This window comes from Anas acuta, chromosome 1 (genome assembly GCF_963932015.1).
Source record: "Anas acuta chromosome 1, bAnaAcu1.1, whole genome shotgun sequence".
NCBI lineage: Eukaryota > Metazoa > Chordata > Aves > Anseriformes > Anatidae > Anas > Anas acuta.
In genome coordinates, this window is record NC_088979.1 from 191,270,953 (window position 1) to 191,291,522 (window position 20,570).

At 40.4% G+C, this 20,570-nt stretch overlaps 1 protein-coding gene across 2 annotated transcripts in view; it reads right to left on the reverse strand.

Annotated features, from left to right (window-relative positions):
* Positions 1-20,570, reverse strand: part of LHFPL3 (LHFPL tetraspan subfamily member 3) — a 253,353-nt gene that overhangs the window by 75,927 nt on the left and 156,856 nt on the right. For both annotated transcript variants that reach the window (XM_068669836.1, XM_068669835.1), the window contains exon 2: positions 8,115-8,351. In XM_068669836.1, coding sequence (XP_068525937.1) covers positions 8,115-8,351 — 237 coding nt within the window. The remainder of the gene's footprint in view (positions 1-8,114; positions 8,352-20,570) is intronic.

A 20,570-nucleotide genomic window follows, 5' to 3' on the forward strand; every position in this document is an offset into this window, starting at 1 on the left:
CTACAGGCTTCATCTGTATGCAAGAACAAGCCATTAGGACTGGTGTGAACATATGGACAGCCCAGGCAGTTCGCTGAATTCGCAAGTTGGACTGGACAGCAAAATGTCCTTATAGATCAGCTGTTCCTCCTAAGTCTAGATTATTGGCACAAACCTGTCTTCATTATTTAGTCTGTGTTAACATGTTGTTCAAAAACACTTATGCAAGAACGGCTGAGTCATGAGCTTTCCTGTTCTCTGCTGTTTCTTCTAAAAATGTGTCTCCTGCCAATAGGGATGAGAGCATGGATGGTGTAGGGTATGATAATTTTTGTGAGTGACTAGCTCTACCTGGAATGACGTATGTGCTGGCTACTTCCCTTTTGGACATCTATTTATTATAAAATATCTCTGATTTTTGTCCAGACTTCAAAACATTTCTAATGCAACTACCAGCGATGGCGCAGTCAGACATGTTGCCTTCTAACTCAGTAAATACTGTCCTGCTTGGAACAGGCCAAACACAACAGGCTTTATGTTAAGTTAAAAATACAGACCTCCAGATCTGTCAGGCTTTGTCTGAACATGTCTAGGCCAGAGTTTTGTTTTAGCTTGTAACAGCACTTCGCAATGACCTAATCACCCACTGCTATACATCAAGTCACTATGTTTTTTAATGTTCAACTCCTCTGTGGCTCACTGCCCTGCAAATTTTTAAGCAGAGCATAGAGCCTATACAACACATCAACTTCCCCATACCATTTAAAAAGTGTTTTTTTTAAGGCTGGCTATCTCTTTGTGACCAGCATACCTTGAAGTCCTGCTACTTGGTCCCTCGTATCATGAGCTCATTAAATGGAAAGATAATTTCTTTAACCGAGCTGTTGTACGAGATTCTTTTCAGAGTGTAACAGCAAGTGGGACCCATCTTTCTAAGAGACAGAAAGCAGTTCACCATGTTCTTTCTTCATTAATCAGTGGGGAACTACAACTCTTTATTCATGGTCTCCAGCTTCTTCAGTTAAGTAATTAATGCGTATACTTAGGACTAATTTTACTTTCTCATTATAGAAAGTAGAGTTGGAAAGGAACTGTTGGATCAGCTGATATATCAATCAGCACCACTGCAAGATTGACCTTTATTTAATAAGGTATTTTAATCAACTTTCGACTTTTAGTTTTGATGCCTCATTTGCCTCCCCTTAAGAGTATCACCATTTAATGCAGTGGTAAAGTACATCCCTGATGAAACACTTTTTTTGAAGCTTAGTCTCCGTATACATACTCTTAGTAATAATACCACTATTCAGCTTTCCAAATTCACCTTCTATTGCTGAAACACAACATACCCAATCAAAGTCAGTCTAATTTGCTCTATTTAAAAGATGGAGAAATCAAATGATAGATCCAAGCTTGGTAAGAAAACCAGGAATCAAACTCATCTATTCTGAATACCGCTCCAGGGTTTTTCTCTTACTGCCATGCAGTGCAAATAGAAAAGTCTAAGTAGTTTTTCTGGGAGTGCGAGTGTTTTCTAAGTCCATAGTGAAGCACCTTGACTTCTGATCTTGCTCCCTGTCTTCCTCCCCTCAGTTTCTACTGAAACCTCCAAAATACTTTGATTTTCTGCCTGTCATGGTTTGAGGATGTTCTTTCCTTGTGTTGGAGTTTCTCAGTCCTCCAGTTCTGATTTCCAGCAATAATGTCCCACACAATAAATTGTAGACTGCTGTGAAGTCAGAAATCCTCTGGCTGGAGTTATTCTACTCTGTGTGATAGAATTCAGTATACACTGGGCAATAGAGCACAGGACATTAGAACAGTGGAAGGGAAAGTCCAGGATTTGGACCCAATAACTGTTCATACAGTCCTTGGATGAAAGTTTATATCTTGGGCATAGACCCTACAGCAGTGGTATGAGAATCTTATGCCAGGAGAGATAAAGTTCTCTCTGACATTGATCACAATTAAATATCCATGTTTACCTTTATATTTTCTCTATTTTGTATTATTTACATAGTGGAAATCACGGGCAAATGGTTGCCATTCTCTAAAGGTGGAATTTTTGTAGAAAAAAGTCTTTATAAAATAATGTTTGGCTTCTGGTTGCAGCCTTCTAGGTGAAATGCTGGTACTATTTGCCAACTGCTCTGTACTCAGAGTTCCTTCCAACTCACGGAGATGATATCCAAAGGAAAATACATGTAGGTTGCCATTGGACAAAGAAATAGACTACTGGAGGTAATTGCAGTGGTAGATAAGCCACTTGTTGGTTGAAGCTGAAAAAGAACATGAGGGATTGTCACAGCTGTGACAAAGCTTTGTTCTTGGCTGACATGGCAGAGAATCACATTTTGAAATGAGAACTGAGGGCCAGTAATTCCCAGCCTGGAACCTATGTCTGTGGACTTCAAATAATACCTTGATTCTGCCTTTGAAAAGCAGGGCACCTAAATGCTTCTCCTTTGAGGCAAGATTACAAACTTTTGACGTAGTTCCAGCTTCCTCTGGCCAGCTGCAGTCTAGGGAGCACATGTGGTGGGCTGTCTACAGCAATCCATCACAGATCACTCTGCAGCAACTTTCTTCCACATTTCCCTTCTCAAATGGAAATTCAAGTGGCCAAGTTGGTTCCGAGTTCAAAGGCACCTTAAGTGCTTTGAACGCTGAGCCACACCAAAGCAGGAAGAGGCTGAAGTGAAGTCCCGTGGATCACTCTTGAACTTCAGAAAGAAATGATGGGAGGAGACAAGCAGACATGAAGAGAAATAGGGAACAGAGTAACAGATGTGCTGCATCTTGTTTTTGAAAGAAAAGTGTATGTTAACTAAAATGAAAATGTGCATATAGCTGGAGAAGTCAGGGGTACAGAATTTTACAAAAAGGAACTATATGATTTTATCAGGTGGAAAACATGGATATACAGGCTGTACATGTTGTTCTGGCTGGATTTGTAGTCTTTATTACCAACAAGAGCTGTTGGCAACTCTTTTATGTATTGCAACTATATCAGATATCAAAATTCGTATGTTTATTCACCCAATTTTGAACAAGTTACCTTGAATGTTTGCAAATGTACGCCATGAGGACTACATGCCGATAAGCAGGGCCTTGCCATTTTGCAGCAGTTTGCAGAAAGTGCTGTGACCTGAGCTATTTTCCTTTCAAGGAATGACAGCTGCTGTGCACTCTGTCATATAGTACCTCAATGGGACAAGCACACTGCTGGCCTCTTGTCGCTCAGCTTCAGATAGCAGGACTTCTGCAGACAGTTTTCTGTTGCAGCTGAAATCATGTGGACAGACTATTCTTGTTTACAAAGATAACTCTTGCCAGAGGTGCACTGATCTCTGTGCAACCTTTTTTTTTTTTTTTTTTTTTTTTTTTCCCAGAAAACTGCTTTGTCACCAAGAAGCTACTTCCCCTGAGTTTCTTTCTTCAAGTTTGTATAGTCTGCAGTTTCTGAAGCTCATGCAGATGTACAGAGCCAGCCTTCAACAACCTCCATCAGGTGCTGACAGCACCAGTATGGGGAATAATGAGGGTGCAAATGCCAACAAACTGTTAAATACCCACTTTGGCATCCTGCACAGAGCTCCATGCCCAGCTCTCCCCAGAGTGGCTGCTGGGAGCTGCTTGGTGTAGCTTGAATCTGTCTGCATGAGCTGCAATCACTGCAAGGTAGATGAATCCTTCAGATCTCCCATCTAGCTGCCTGGTTCTTTTATCTATTTCAGCCCTGGGCTTACAGCTCTGGGAAATCTCTAGTGCAAATTGCCTGTCTATGACCAGATGGGCCCCAAAGGTAAGTCAAATGTTAAACGTAAACACTTTGTGAAGCTGCTCCATCCATCAGAAAAGGCACAGCTGTCCACAAAGTGCATTACCCACTTGGCCTGACTGATATTACTTAACAGGATAGTTTCTTCTGAATGCCCATGTATTTATCACCCATAATACAGACCGAATTACCACTTTCTACCATAAAAGTAATTGCTTTGCACCCTCAATTTATTTTGGAAACATCTTATTTTGTCTCCGCACCCTTTGGGCAGAACTTTAATTTTATGTCATTAAAACATTACAGCTGAAGATGTTAAATTCTGCCATTACACAACACATTGATTTTTTTTTTTTCCCCTGATGTTGATGGTGATGAAGCTTAAAACTAAGATGAATTCTGGCTATTTTTGTTATCACCCAGAATGTCATTAGCTTAATAACATGCAGGCCTTTAAGTCATTACCATTTTTTCCTATAAATTAAAACAAACCATGTAACACTGCTCTCCTCTCTTTTTGCTAATGGCATAAACATAATGTAAAAGTCTTTTTAGAAATACCTTTTTTTCTTCTAAAGGCAGTTTTTAAAGTGAAAAAGGTACGGATTGTTGTGTAAAATTTGCATGATTAGGAAAATGCATTAAGTACATTGTACCCTGATAAAAATCTGCTAAACTTCAGTTTCAGAGGTGAAGCTCACATGGTAGTTTACTCTCTAACCTAAGCAAAGAGGAAATAAGCACGCACTATTTTTATCATGTAGCGACAAAGGAAACTTTCTTGGATGGCAAAAAGAAAAAGAAGCAAGCAACCAACCAAAAAAACAAAACATCTGTCTTCTCTGCGAGTAATTTTAGCAGCCAAATTCCTTACATATGAGCATTCATTAACCTATGTAAATACACAGCACTGTAGTAATCAACAGCATACAGCAGGTGGTAATTCAGCATGATAAGTCTACAGACAAGTACAGCTTGCTCTTTTTCTGTCTTTTTCTCACCTTTTCACCATCCTTTTACATACTGTATACTTCTAAATGTTTACTCACTGCCAATACTCAGAAACAGCTGTGGCCCTGGGTACTCACACAAGCTCTAACAGCCACAGCAAGCTCTTATTGATGACTCGGTGGGAGTTGATCTGCAGCAAGTCCTCCAGACCTGATTAAGGAAGCAGCTGCCCAGCTGTCTGATCATTGCTTCATAATTCATTGTTCTTGAGGATTTTTCCACAAATGAAAACTGTTGTAACTCTCACAATTTATAGTTTCTTCTCCTCTGTTAAGCTACTGTATAGTGCTGATGTGCATGGGGCAAAGCCCTAGCAGCAGAGGAAGAATTGAGAAGGTAAGTGGAGATTCCTCTTTTGCAATCACTGTTGGTTTCTCTCCAGGTCCATTCTTCCAAAAGAAAACCACACTGTGAAGTCACAAGGTTTCCCTTCAAGGGAAGCCTTGCTTATCATGGGCTACAGGACATTCAGCCCTGTGACAGAGGACATCACCACCACCAAGGGGAAGGAGTTCTGGGACACCTAGACAGTCAACAGCCCCTCACCAGCACTCCTTGACAGTCTGGCCACATCTTTTCCTCTTGGAGGCCAGCAGCAGCCTAGGGATTCCTCCTTGAGAAAGGGATGCTCCTGATCCAGGTGTGCTAATCAGAAACAGAAGCCAGTACAAGCCTGGAAACTGGCACCATTTGGGTGAAGAGGGGAAGAAGAGATGGGTGACAGTGTTTAGTGTTCAGAGCTGCTTGTTGTGAGGACTTCACATTGCAAGAGTAGCTGAGGAGACTGAAGGTGGGATTGCTTATATCCATAGTTTTATTTTCTTGTCTATATGGGAAGTACTTTAGTGTCATTTGCATATTTCAGTATTTTTTCTGACCATTTCCAAGAGATGCATGCATATGTTGTATATGGACTAATGCTGTTAAGTATTTCCTCAGAATCTAAACCCAAAAAGGGCCAATAGGACATAGTTTATGGGGTAAGTGTCAAAGCCTTCAGGCATGTGCACTGCATGCCAGGGGTACAGACTGGAGGTTGTTTGGTGCTAAATCACAGACAAGCTTTGGCCCTAATCTTCTACTAGCATCTTCATTACGGTGTAAGTAGTTAATATCCCCTGTAACCACAGACCACTGCCCCAAACAGACCACCTAAGTCAGCATTCAGTGACTTCCAGGATAACAAAATCTGCCTCACAACCCTGGCTATACAGACCCAGAATCTTCCTCCTAAACACCGTGGCATCCGTAGCTAAATGACTACTAGATGCAAAAATGCATCAGTGCTACCTGTACATCCCAGGGCCTGCTTTGGAGTACAGCCTTTTGGGAAGAATCTGCTCCCTGGTGGTTTCTGGGCCCCAAAGCTCCATCAGCACAGCGTGGGGAAGAGATCACAAGAGGGAATTAAGTGCTCTTGTCTTCTTGTATCAGTGGGATATTAGCTCAGGCTTTCCTGGAATCCAGAAGGCCAGAAGAAGGACGGATCTCTGGCCAGGAATGCCAGGAAGCCACAGACACCAAGGGCTGTGTTGGCCCTGTCCCCAGGTGAAGGTGCCAGCCCTGCAGCCCCACCAGCCCTGCCAGGAGCTGGCACCTGCAGGGACATTGGCAGCAGCAAAGCAGAGAGCTCATGCCAGACTAGTGCCTGCCTTGTCCCCCTGTGGGAGATGTTGTTTGGCAGAAGCTTTTTGTGAAGAGGGAGGAGATGATGTCCTTTTTAGAAGGCAGGTTGCCTCTTTTTCTTTTCATCTGAAGGACAGTTTAAAGTGTGGTGGATATTAGGCTCGACTGTGAAGGACAAAGTGGGGCAGGTCCCATTTTGAGTTCTGGTTTGTGTAGAGCCTGATGCTTTGTTACGTTTCTGTGCTTATTCCAAGGAAAATGAGCTGCTGAATGATTTTGTCCGACATGCTGAGGATCAAATGTTCTGGCACAGGCTTGTGCCAGCGATGTGAGAGGTGATGAGTCTCCAGAAGCTGTTTTCTGCTCACAAGGTGCCAAAACAAATGAGGCCCTTTGATACAAGCTGTTGTTGGGTTCATGAGATTTGTACGGCATAGACAAATTAAACACAAAGCTGGTGGCAAAAGCACTTGTGGCATAGCTGTGAATACCCTTCTTATAAACCTTTTAATTTTCAAATATGGATGAACGTTATCCTTACAGAAAAGGGCCACAGGGACAGTCCTTGAAACAAGTGCCCTCAGTTTACCCACAGAATAGATGTACATGGACAATTGCAAGCAACACACACTTTCCTTAACCCCCAAATCAGTAGCCTATAACTAGGTCTGGAATTGTATGTGAATTTCAATCTTCAGGTCCATTAATCTTAGGGCTGAGTGTGCTGACTGTCTGCAAGTCAGCAAGCTGGGGCCCAGTGCTTTCAGATATATGGATAATGGTCCTTCCAGAGCAGGGCTGAGACCAGCTATTTTTGTACAACACAGGCTGCCAAACAGCTCTTGATTTCCAATCCAGCACGGAAGGTCTCCCAATATCTCTGCTATTATTAGAAGCAACCCACAAAATTGCAAAGGTAGTAGATGAGCTGAATGCAGAATCCTGCACTGGTAGATCTAGGGGGCACTCAGTGAAATTAGTAGGGGATCAATTTGAAACAGATAAAGAAAGTACTTTAGCATTCAGTAGTGAGCTTTGGGAACTTGTGGCCATGTGGTGTTGAAGCTGCTGACAGTATTAGAAGGTTCAGAAGCACTTAGGCAGACCCAGGGAAAACAGGTCAGTTAAAAGGAGTAGGCTGGGACATGAGATACATTATTTTTCACTCCTGGCTCTTATCCTTGCTCTAGCTCTACTGGTGCCCCCTGGTATAGGCGGTCCCATTACATAGCTGAGTACAAATCTCCCAAGCCAAGAACTCCCTCCTCACTGCCTGCTCTGCTAACACGTAAAGTGCAACCTTACATTACAGACATCCAAATTACAATGCAAAATTCTAAAGGAACCAAATGAACAAATCTTATAGGTATAGAAATAGATATAGATATAGGTATAGAAAAAGATGGAGGTAGTGAAACTTAAATGCTAACGAAAAACACTGTACAAATTGGGAACACAAACACATGTCATCTGCAGTTCTAGAGAATGGTAAGGATAAGTCATGCATAGTACAGCAGTTATGGCAATTTCAAGCTTTCTTATGTTTTGGAGGCTGAAAAGTAAAACTTCCACTGCTCTTTGCATTTCCTGTTCTCCAGCAACTTAGGAAGTAAGCCAGTATGTTAACTTTTACATATAGAACAAAATGAATCAGATAATTGTTTTTAAGCAATAGCCTCAAGGCCACCCAACAATAGTGTTTCTAAAGCAGTCCTACCTTTGTTTTCCAACTTGAGCTCCTCTGCTAGCAAGCTGTCTTGTCTGTTGCCAAGCACAAATGCCAGAAATGAGAGGATCAGGGCATCCAAGATTCCAATAATAGCCAGGATATAAGCCCAGCGGACTGAACAAGCCCCCAGCGTGTACTTGTCTGTCTTTTCACCACACATCCGTTTTACCTCATCTGAATCCCAGCCATCAGGAAAAATCATACAACCCAGGACGAGACAGGCAGCTTGGAGAAAAAAGAAAAGGAGAACAATGGGATAATGAGACCAAACTTTCATTTTGACGAGAACCTACACAGTTATCATTAAAGCAACACGCCTTTTCATCCTGAGCTTCAAAGCTAGTTTACTTAAAAACAAATCACAAAATAATGTGCTGTGATTAACTATTAAACATAAAAACCTAAGACACAACATCAACTTGGCACCTTGTTTATTTATTTTTTAAATGTTACATCATTAATCCCTAGACAGTTTTGTACCAGTACAATCACATTTTCACAGTGAGACTGATTTCTTTATTGTAATATGAAGGGATCCTCCAAAATAAAAGGGAAAAATTATTATTAAGGTGGATATTCAAAGGAAACATTGGACTACCATCAAATGGTTGGGCAAACAAACCAGAAAAAAAAAATAGAGAAAAAAGCCTCTCTCTTGATTCTGATCATCTAATTGCTTGGAACACACATAGGTAATAGCAAGGGTGTTTTTTTTTTTTCTCTTTCTATGTAAGTTGGCAGTACCACTTTAACTGAAATATGTTTTATGCATAAGGTTTGTACTCCTCAAAAACACAAGTTATGACATTGGTCTGCAAGGAAAAATAAGCTGTCAACATTGCTGCGAACTTCTGATCTGGTTTACCTGAGGAATCAATGCATGACATCTTGAACACGAAAAAGTCCTGATCCTTTTAACACCAATAAAAAATATGGAAAGCCTCTACCCTCATGGAAATCTAGCTGACATGGACTGCCAGCCACTCCTGGTAGGAAAAGAGGCAAAGGATGAGTGTTCGGATGCTCATTCATCAGCTTGGGTGACCACTAAAAGAGGTCCATAATACATTGACCATAACACAGGCAGAGCAGATGGGTACTTGCAGCGAATTCCCTAACAGAGCAATGTGTTTGAATAATGCTCTGATATGCCCCCCTTCCTTGGAATATCATGGAATATCCAGAGTTGGAAGGGACCCACAAGGATCATAGAGCCCAACTCCCTTAGCATGGTTGATGAGATTCAGTGGATCCTAAACAATCATAGAATGATTAAGGTTGGAAAATACCTTCAAGATAATCTGGTCCAACCATCACTCTACTACCAATGTCACCTACTAAACCATTTATAACTCTTAACATTATACTGGTACATATATTGCGCGTGCGCACACACACACACACACACACACATTTGTGCACACAGAACATACTTGTTAATTGAAAAGAACACATTGTGCAGCTTTCAGCCTTTTAAATATTTGCTGAACTGTCCCTCAGTCTGAAAACCATAGATTACACATGAGTAGCTTGTGCAACCAATGGCTGCTCTGTGTTTGGGAACTGCAACAAGTTCTTGTCTTTTCTGGACAAGCATAACTACTGGCATTTTACACCCACCCTTTAATGCCCACAAAGAAAAATACACCTGCACTGAATCAATCTGATGAAATGCTGCAACACAGAATCACAGCATGGCTGAGGCTGGCAGGGCCCTCTGGAGGCCAGCTGCTCCCACCCCTGCCCAAGCAGGGACACCCAGAGAAGGCTGCCCAGGACCACGTCCAGGTGGCTTCTGAAGGTCTCCAAGGAGGAGACTCCACAGCCTCTCTGGGCAGCCTGTGCTCAGTCACCTGCACAGATACGAAAACAGGACTCAAGAATGATATTTTCCTTTATATAGCTACCCCATTGCTGTAGAAAAAGCCTCAAAAACGTCTGTGCAAAGCATCTGATGTAGACCTGCACCTAGTATACTTGATAAATTCCTCCTGAGCAGTTCACTTGTGTGAAAATGTAACACCTTATAATACTTTCAAGGACAATTAAGCATAGAAACAAGGACAATTAGATAAGGACTGATTTACTCAGCATATGCAGGTTAGACAAACTGTAAGTTGGCTTTTGCCTTGCCTGAACTCATTCATTAATGCAATTTCAAAAGACCTTTCCAAAGCTTTTTGAGACAAACTGTTTAATTTTCTTTCTTTAACTGGTTAAATGAACTTCCAAAAGGATGATTTCTTGCAGTCAACACATAAGCATTGCCCTGAGTTGTGAGGTACTTCTTTGAAATGATGCATAAGAAAGGCCGAGAGAGCTGGGGATGTTCAGCCTGGAGAAGGCATCCTTGAGACCTCATTGCAGCTTTTCAGTACTTAAAGGGGGCTTATAAATTAGATGGAGAGCAACTTTTTGCTCAGGCAGATAATGATAGAACAAGAGGGAATGGTTTTAAACTAAAAGGGGAAATTTAGATTAGATGTTAGGAGGAAATTCTTCACTGTTAGTGGAGTAGTGAGGCCCTGGCACAGGCTGCCCAGAGAAGCTGTGGCTGCCCCATCCCTGGAGGTGCTCAAGGCCAGGATGGGGCTTTGGGCAACCTGGTCTGGTGGGAGGTGTCCCTGCCCATGGCAGGGGGTTGGAACTGGGTAGGCTTTAAGGTCCATTAACACCCAAGCCATTCTGTGATGATTGTGATAAAACATTCACACTTCTGGTGTTCTTAAAAATGTCCACATTTACCCAGGTGACTGTGACAAATTTTTGCTATAAAGTAGCAACTACCCCAACTAGTTTATTTTATTAATCATTCTCAAAATGGGATGAAGCTTAGTGCTCAGTTAATGATCAATAGATGAGGGACTTTTTTCTGTTAATTGCATAAGAACAATTAAGAAATACTGACATCTCTGTGTTTTTCTTTTATTACATACCCCATTAGACGTATGTTCCCAATACTTCCTAAAAATAATTAAACTTTATTCTTTTCCACCCAGGCAATCAAAAATATAGGCCCCAATGTCACGAATTCAGTACACAGCTTTCCCGCTGAGTTCTTCAGATTTCTGATTAACTCATCTTTCGTGAATTTGGTACCTGGACTTGTAGATGTACTCCCTGAACTTCTTGGAGTTATTCAGTTGGCTACAACTGGACTTCTCTTGGTAATAGGGTACAAAGTCCAACCATTATGGTGGTTAGACTGGTTCCCTTTGCATGAAGGCAGACATCAAAGAGGGGATATTATTATCTCCTCTGCCTATACAGATGCTTTCTGCTAGATAGCTGCTTGGTCAAAACTTTAGACACAGGAATCATACCTCACCTGGAAAGGTTAACAAAGTAGGATTAGTCAACCTCAAGTCTTCAGTTGCTGAGGGAACATTTTGCTCTGAATGCCTGTAAGAATACATACTTGCTCAATAGTATGAAACAGGTAATGATTCATTTATCAGCTACAAGGCTGAAAAGACAGGTATAAAATCCACCTACAGATCTACTTTGTATTGCAAGAAATTTTTTACATTTTAATCCTACTAAAGAGGATTAGAAGATTTTCTCTAAAAGGAAATTACTTTTAGTTTTCTAAAAATTTGAAAAATGGAAACCACTTTAAGTTACAATTGCAGTGAAACAGCTAACAGATGATTTTATAACACAGACATGGGTCCCATATCTTTGTCTAAACTTCCACTGTCTCTAATGGCAATGCAACTGAAATAGAAACATGAAAAAATATGAGAGGATACACTGCTACACTTACACTTTCATCCACTTTTAATAAATTCAGAAACTTTCAGATTTGGAAAGCTCACCTATTGAATGAAAAGACTTAAATCATTGGTTCTTACAGACAATTTGATTCAAGTAAGGAAAAAGTTAAATAGTTAAATGTATGTTAGTTGAAGACAGCCTTCTGTGTGCAAGCTGAATGCACTGAATTGGCATTGGCTTCCTGAGCCTGCTGACAGACCGCTCCAATAGCTCTGTAGCTAATCAGAGCTTGTATAAGAAGCAGCCGGGGGAAATTGATAACAGAGACTGATTAGTGTAACTGACACTGTTCAGAGCTATTTGGGCAATTGTAAGACTTACGAGAATGATATCAACATTGTTTTCCCGTTGTTTGCCTAAAAAAGCTATTTGCAGGAATGGTGCCTTTGTAGTGATGACCCTGGACTTCGTCCAGTCCCTTCTCTAATTTTCTTACAAGCTAACAATTTTTTTCACCTACATATTGGAGGTGGGTGAAACTTTTCAAGTTTTTAAAAAATAATTCCTAAATTCTACTTAAACCTGTCTGATATCCATTTACTTCTCTCTGTAAAAGCTTTTTTCCCATATGAACAGGAGCTGCAACATGGTTTTCCTTTAGGGCTCTGAGTGACAAGAGAAATCATTCATTTTAAGAGGGAGAATCCAGGATTTTGCCTCCTGGGATGTAAAGATGCAGATATGACACTTTCAGAGATTGGAAACGGACCCTAAAATGGGTCTGACACTGACATGGCACATGTCAGCTGGCACCGACATGCTTGTGATTCTGACCAAGCTAATATTATCACAGCCTGTGCTCTGTGCATTATCTCAAATGGTAATTAGCAAGCAAGTGGTTCACAATCCTATGTTTGTGCCAAAGATGGTGACATTAATATTACATTATTGCATGGAATGAGGTTATATTTATAAAAAGGCTGACTGTTATACAGGAAACCAGTGCTAAGAGATTCCTGCTGGCAGACTCTTCTCTCATCTTCATTCTTTTCCTGATAACATACCCGATTTGCTTGTATGTAGAGTATGATGATGGTAGATTTCCTGATAAAAGAATAAAAAAAATGGAACGGGAATTACATTGACCGACTATCTTCTTTCCATACTCACCTATGCAATAGCCTCCATGGTTCCAAAAACACAGAGAATCTTCCTTTTCAGGTTTATTATAAATGGTATTTACAAAAACAATTGCTCATTAAACTTCAATAAATTGAACATGTATAATGTGGACTTTTGGTCCAGGAGACCAAACTAATTCTAATCTGAAGTAAAACCTTAGAACCACATATAACAAAGCTTCAGCATTAATTGTTTTAATCCATTGATTCCTTCATTTTGCATCATCTTACTTGCTAATGTAGACAAGCCTGAGTGTCTCACAGGATTAAGATCGTTTGCAGACAATGTTAAAGGTAAGAAAAAGGATTTAAATCCCTGTGATAATATATAAGACAACACAAATTATGGCCACCTAACTTATTAAGACATTGACTTCTTGATGACAAATCTGATAGGAAGATCAAGCAATATGTATATTTTCCACACCAATTTGAATATATAGAAGAAGTAAAAAAGAACACCAAATATTAAGTGACTGGACAGCAAAGAGAAAGAAAATGATGCTGTGGAAAACAGCAGCGAAGTAGACGCTACAGTCAGGGAGAGAAGACTCACCATAACCTAGCTGGGTTGACAAAGAGATCCCTGGCTTTTTTGATGCCCACTGAATGCACTTATACAACAAAATGGAAGAATTTCATCAGCTGTTGCAAGATGTGACACTGGATAACTGAAATATGGTTGACCAACAGCCATTCCCAAAGACAGGCACTAAGAGAATGAGTTGTTCAGAAAGGTGGAAAAAATGGAGTAATGTTATATGTGGAGAATGTGTTACGTGTTAAACTGTGAATATGTAAAAAGGAATGGCAAAGAAACAGTGTGACCTACTTCAGTTAGGATCACATAGAGGATGAACTGTAAGAGAAATTTTACTGTACTAAGGGGGGCTGTTTCAGACCTTAAGTATTGGATTCATGTATGGATAGAGATTTCTTTGGTATTACAGAGACAGAAATTCTGTGAGGGGTGGTATCATCATGGGAGCATTTAACTTCCAAGTTCTGATCATTAGCCATGATAATTAAGCTTTGAGATTAATGCAGATCTATGAATAATTTAGTTAGTACAACAGCTATCTTAGCTTAAGCGCTTAAGCATAAAGATAATATAAGAATATCTCAGGTTTTTATGAGTGTATGGCAGGTGACTCACAAGGAGTATCCCAATGACTCCATGTGAAAGACCACGATTCTGGTGTTCCAACCACAGACACATATAATTCATATTTATAATAACTTGTCCAGAAAATAAATGGAAACTGGGGACTATTAATGGATAAGGGCCTAGTCACCATGTAGGCAAAAATTCCCCAGAAATGTCATGACAACGGATTGCTAACAGCTATAGCAGAGGTAGATGACTAACTGATGAAGAATGGTTAAACTGAAGTTATATAAGAGAAATTATAAAAATATTTCTTTACCATGAAGCAGTTATGGTATACAGATACCAGCAGGTATATGATACATGTACCACCAGATATGGTGGTATACCTAGAAGACTAGAAGCCCATAGGAAGGAACACATCAAAAGTTACATTTATGTTGTGTCACCCTCTGTGGTGTGCACTGGCCCTGAGATCTAGATTTTTTTTCTGATTTTTTCCATTTAAAGTGTCTAAAATAACACGAAGACTGTGTCATAGCCTGCCAGAGTTTTTCTAACATGTCTTTATGACACAGGAAGTATGTATTATGAGCTCAGGTTGTCCACTGAAGGTTCACACCTAGAGATATCATGGGAATGAAAAAGGTTCTTTGCAAATCTGTGTGATCAGAGATGGTCATAGCCTGGCAGTCAGCTATCATTAAGCCAGGTTCGCTGATGACGTGGGGACATCCAAAAGTCCCATTTCTTGCGTGCTAGTCTCCTAAAAAAATAAAAGTATATCTAATAAAGGAACCAGTTGTTTGCATTGCTTCTTTCTTTTTCTCTACTCTTTTGATTTATTATTATTATTTTTTTTTGTTAGATCACAGCTGTCATACACTTTTGGTTTGGCTTTACTTGGTAAAAAATTTACTATTAAAACTGTTTATTTTAAACACTGTAATAGTGGAGTGTTACAGTTTTCTAAGTTAATGTTAACTTCCCTTTGTAGAACCTGGTCTTTAGCCAAATCATGTCAAACCAAAGCATACTGACTTGTGCTAGATTTAATAAATGAAACTCAATATACATGTAAATACAGTGTGGGCTACGGCTGACAGACTGGAGAATAGGTGCTATTATGAATGGCATAGGCTAGACATCCCTTGATATTTATACAACTGGTGCTTCTTCACAAGTTACTGATCCAAGTAGTGAAGTTATTTTAAACTTGGTTTTGGTAAAGAGGAGGAAGAAGTGAAAGTAATCTGGCTCTCAGTGATCAGGAGTCAGCTCAATTTAAATAAAATGATAACATGAATAAAAATATTTCTGAAACTATGTTTTAAAAAATGCATATTTCAGAGGGACAAACTTTGATAAGCTAAAGGAACTAGCTAAATAGTTAACCAGACTGAAGATGTTCATACTTAATTGTGGGGAATGCCTTGAATTTCATTCAGCTAAGAATTTCTGAAGTATCTTGAGAAGATGAACAAGATTTCAGGAGTACTTTTACCTCTACCCAAATTATTAGAATACTCTATTTCCTTCCGTGCTCACTACACATGGAAAAGGGACCAGTTAGCATTTTTGGAGGTTAGATAATGAAAGCCTAAAAGATAGTTTGCCAAAAATAACCTGTGTTAAGTCTTTCAAGAGAAACTGAAACAAAAAATAAAATAATCTTAAATCATATTAACACAGACATAAAAAGAAAAGCAGAAATGGACTAAGGTTGGAACCAGGAACTAAATCTTTGCCTCATTTTTGAGTAAATAGGAAGATAACAGGAGGGCAATCCCCTTACAGCTGATGGGCATAAGCATTCGGAAATGGAAACTCCTGCATCCAAGCCCATAGCATAACTAAGATGATTATAAAATGCTCAAGCTAGAGGAATAGACCATCCAATCCCAAATAGTGAAATAGGCAACACATTGAACTGCAAAGCTGCTAGCAAGTTTTTAAAACAAATTTATTGTTGAAATAATTGAGAACAGCATATGTGCTACCTTATTTTTAGAGAAACAAAATCAAATTGAGAATTGAAAAGTAACTGGAGCAAACACTCATCCATTAGACTGATCTCAGATCTTTGAACAATGGAGATAAAAACAATGTGGGGTGACATCAGGATGGGTTTATCTAATAACTAGAAAGAATTACAGAATCATAGACTATCCCAAGTTGGAAGGGAGCCACAAGGATCATCAAGTCCAACTCCTGGCTGAACACAGGACCAGCCGAAAAACAGACCATGTGTCTAAGAGCATTGTCCAAACACTTCTTGAATTCCACCAGACTTGGTGCTGTGATGTTATAAAAGAAAGGTAAGTAACATGATCTTCACAAAACACTGTGTCACAGAGAAACATTTATTAACCTGGAGAAAGCAGAGATTAGCATGAGAATTGAATGTGGTTATCTGACTCATTTTTGGAGAGCTGATGTTTCAAGGGAAAGACTTGAGCTTTTGTGAGGATACATGGATTTGTGTATGTACGGCATCTCAAGGATGAGTCTGGGAATCAATCAATAATATTTTCACTAGCAGCTTTAGCAAGAGTAGGGCTTTGGCATTAAACCCCATTGATGGGAGGTACTATCAATGCAGGAGACTATTGGAATAAATGGTGAAGAAGACAAAACATGCAAGTATGTTGATCAGTCATTGGAGGACTATGAGCTACCAGTCAAATGCACCCATTCTTTTACCTTTCTACCCAAAGGTAAACACAAGTGTCAGTAGTACCAGGGAAAATTCTTTTTTTCAGCAGAAAGGAAGCACTGGAACCATCTGGCACTGCACTGGTGGGGTCTGGTCTGCACTGCTGGTCACAAATGTTCAAGAAAGATGAATTCAGCTGGAAAAGATGCCAGACAGGGCTAGCAGGATTTCTGGGCATAGGAGGGGTTTAGCGTTCAGAAGGGGATAAAGGGAATTTGCTATATTTAGCCCTATAAGACAATGGCTCATGTTGGTGGTGAAATAAGATTGTTCCCTACACATGTATGAGGAAAGTAAACTTCAGGGTGGTAAACTTCAGGGGCAGCCAAAGCTATGTAAGTTAAAGAGAAAAGCTGACACTAAAACAGTACGTATAAACTGCCCACAAGTAGACTGCAAATTAGAGAATTTCTAATTGTTAGAAGATTGATGTTTGGAACAGCCATTTCATTAGAGCAAGATTGTTTTAAGATGCAACATGGCATTTCAGGAAGGGTATTGCATGATTCTGTAATTGCCTATGATAAAGGAACCAGGTTTGATGATTTAGTAGTTTTCCTCCAGGCCTCTGTTTTTATGAGGCTGGGGATAAACACCTTTAAAATTAATACAGAAGAAGGACGTCTAAAACAAATAGCACCCAGTGAATGAGTTGCTAGATAGAACTGCATAAAGCTAAGATCAAAAATAATGATGTCTATATCAAACTGAGAAGAAAATCTAGTAGGATAAATGAGGGTAAGAGGCAAAGAAGGAGGTCACCATTGGGCTCTCCCTGTAGTCTTTATAGAATAATTTTCCTTCCTCCTTAATTATTAAAGGTTTGCAGAAGTGATGGCAAAGAAAGAAGAGTGGCATAGAGTGATTTTCCTTTTTGTCCCAGTCCTCATCACGCTGTCCTGACATCCCTGCCAAACATCAAGTGACTACAGCAGCCTGGTTTTGTGCTTGGGCAGTGCATGCACCTGGCTTGTTTCTGGAGCTCCTGCAATAGGAAACAAATCTCAATATGCTGGTGGATGGCAAGTCAGGGAGTGCACCAGCCAATGTTTTCAGGATAAACACCACAGTTCTGATATGCAAGCAAGATTCAGAAGCAAGATAAATTTATACAAAAAAAAAAATAAATTATACAATAAAGTCTATTAATAATAGATGTCATAATAAATATCCACTGTTTCAGTCTTTTGCTCTGTCTGAAGACTAAGAACTTTGCAACCAGTAAGTACTTAATTACAACAACAAAAATATACAAACAAACAAACAAAAAGAGTGAAAACCTTAAAAAACCACTATGTATTATTGCCTAGAGAACAGATCTGCATGCCTTACGGTGCTGGTGCACTGAAGAATATTATGATTACTCTGCATAAACACAAGAGAATGGATCCCAGAGAGGGGGAAGAGCTATTTAACTGGAAGGGAATTTTGGCGCCTGAACAAATGGATGTAAACTGTCCAGGAATACATTTAGGCTGTAAAGTAGAAGGCGATTTTGAATAGTCAGGGGAGAGGTTTTGGCACATGCTCTCTGTAGCTGCAGTCAGGCCAAAAAGTTTAAGGTGCCCAAGCTGACGCAGTTAAACAGTTATTAAAGATGGAGTTTGATCAGTATACTAACAAATTATTAGGATAAATTTCTCTGTGAGGCTAAACTCAGCTACCTTGGACCTTTAAGATATATAAAGTAAGAACTTTAAGGACTACATTCCGCAGTCTTACACCAGGTATCTTCAGATGTCAGAAGCCTGGGATCATCACTTATCTCAGCATATGGCGATTGCAGTACTGCAGAGCTGGATGCAGGGATGTGCCCAGCAATGCAGACAGCACCTGCTCGAGCCTTAGGGCAGGCACAGTGTTGAAGACAAACTCCAAGTTTGAGCCCTATGGGTATTTTGCTGCAAAGCTTCAGATTTATTTTCCTTTGACCATAAGTTTAGCAAAACTTCTACCTGGGTAAATCCTGCACTGTATTGCAGCGAACAAAGCCTCTTGCTGGCTTTTTTTTTTTTTTTCTTTTTACTGCCTACATGAATCCAGCTCAGCTTATGTTGTATAACCAGTGAGTTCACAACCAGCCAGGCTTTCCTACGCTGTTACTGCTGCAGCCCTCAACTGCAGGGGGTTGCTTGCATCCCACCTGGTACACGCCATGGAGCACACTAACAGTAGTGGCGTATTAGTAATGCATTAAAGAATCAGCCCACACAGACTGCTGCTTGAGAGAAACATCTGGTATGACGTCCTGCTCATGTTCACAGTTTCATTTCCATGACCACTTAAGGGTATTTGACAGTCGTGATTAGAAATGATTGGGAAACAGGGTAACTCACCCATCCAGTACATGAGATAGCATGGGTCAGCAGTCAACAGCTGACCGAGTGATTTCAAAATAGCTGCTGAGAACCCAACCAATTGTTATCCAACCTCTGCTTCACTGGCTCTCATGCCAGGAAAGAAACACAAACAATGAAAACACATGCAAGAGGAGATGAAATAAAATGAGAGGGGGGAAAAAAATATTCCTAAATGTGCTGAGCCTCTCCTCTCTCTTTGATGGGCTCCCCAATGGTGCTGGCAGAATTCTGTGAGCCAGATGAAGAAACGTGAGCAGTATGGGCAGCTGCCAGACAGATGCGTGTGCCTGCTCTTGGTCAGTGGCCAGCCAGAGAAACCTCTCTAATGGAAGCTGGTCGGGAGATTCAAGAAGTTGTGTGGTGGTGGGCAAGATGAATAGTCACTGGCAAGGTTTTTTTTCTGCAGTAAGCCAAGGTAGGAGTTCATGGCTGCTGCCATGTTCTCAGCCAAAAGCAGGGCTATGATTCCCAGAACATAATGCATCATGATAAGGAAATGTGACCTCATTCTGAAATGAAAAGTGGGTTTTGCGATCTGCAACTTACAAGCATCCATCCCTGTGTTTTTGGGCATGATGGTTATGTTCTCTTTGCCCTCAATTTGATATCTTCATTCTCTGTGTATTTTTGTAGGTAAAATTAAATTTCTGAGGAAGAAACTGAAGGCAAGTAAAAAGATGATGTGATGCACAAGGAAATATTCGATCAGGAATAAGGAAAAAAAGACATTAATGAGTGCAATGAGGGAGAAAGGCGAAGGCTCTTGTCCTTTTTTTTTTTTTTTTTTTTTTTTTTTTTTTTTTTTTCATAAAGCATTAATGTTTTGCTAGAAGTTACCTGCAGCTGACTATAGGCCATGTTTTCTCAACAAGCAGGAACTGTGCTCACCCTTTCTGATATACTGGCTCCTCCTCCAAGTGTTCAAATCTGTTCTGGATTCACCCATTTCCTTGGGGCTGGGGGTCATCTGCAGTGTGCTCTGTCAGAGTGGAGATCTGGCAGGAGGACTCCAGCTAGCTCCTTCTGAAAGTACCAGCTCCAAACTGTTTCCACTCCCTCTCTTTAAAATCAGCAGCCTTTCCAAAAACAGCCTGCACCCCACTCCCTATCTCCTGTGAGGGAGGGGACCCACACCCGTACCTCAGAGCGGTTTGTGATGCAGGAAAAAAAGGAGCACAGGTTTTGAGGCACCTTCATGCTGTAGGCGATGCAAAGCTTAAGTCTGCAGAGGGGAGAAACTCAGTGTGTGGAGGAGGAGGCAGCTGGAAGGCAGCAAGGAGGGGCAGTCCCATTGGCAAAGAGAGAAGGGGAAGCAGCAGAAGGCAGCCTTGCTCTTGAGATGCGAGCATTCAGGTTTGACTA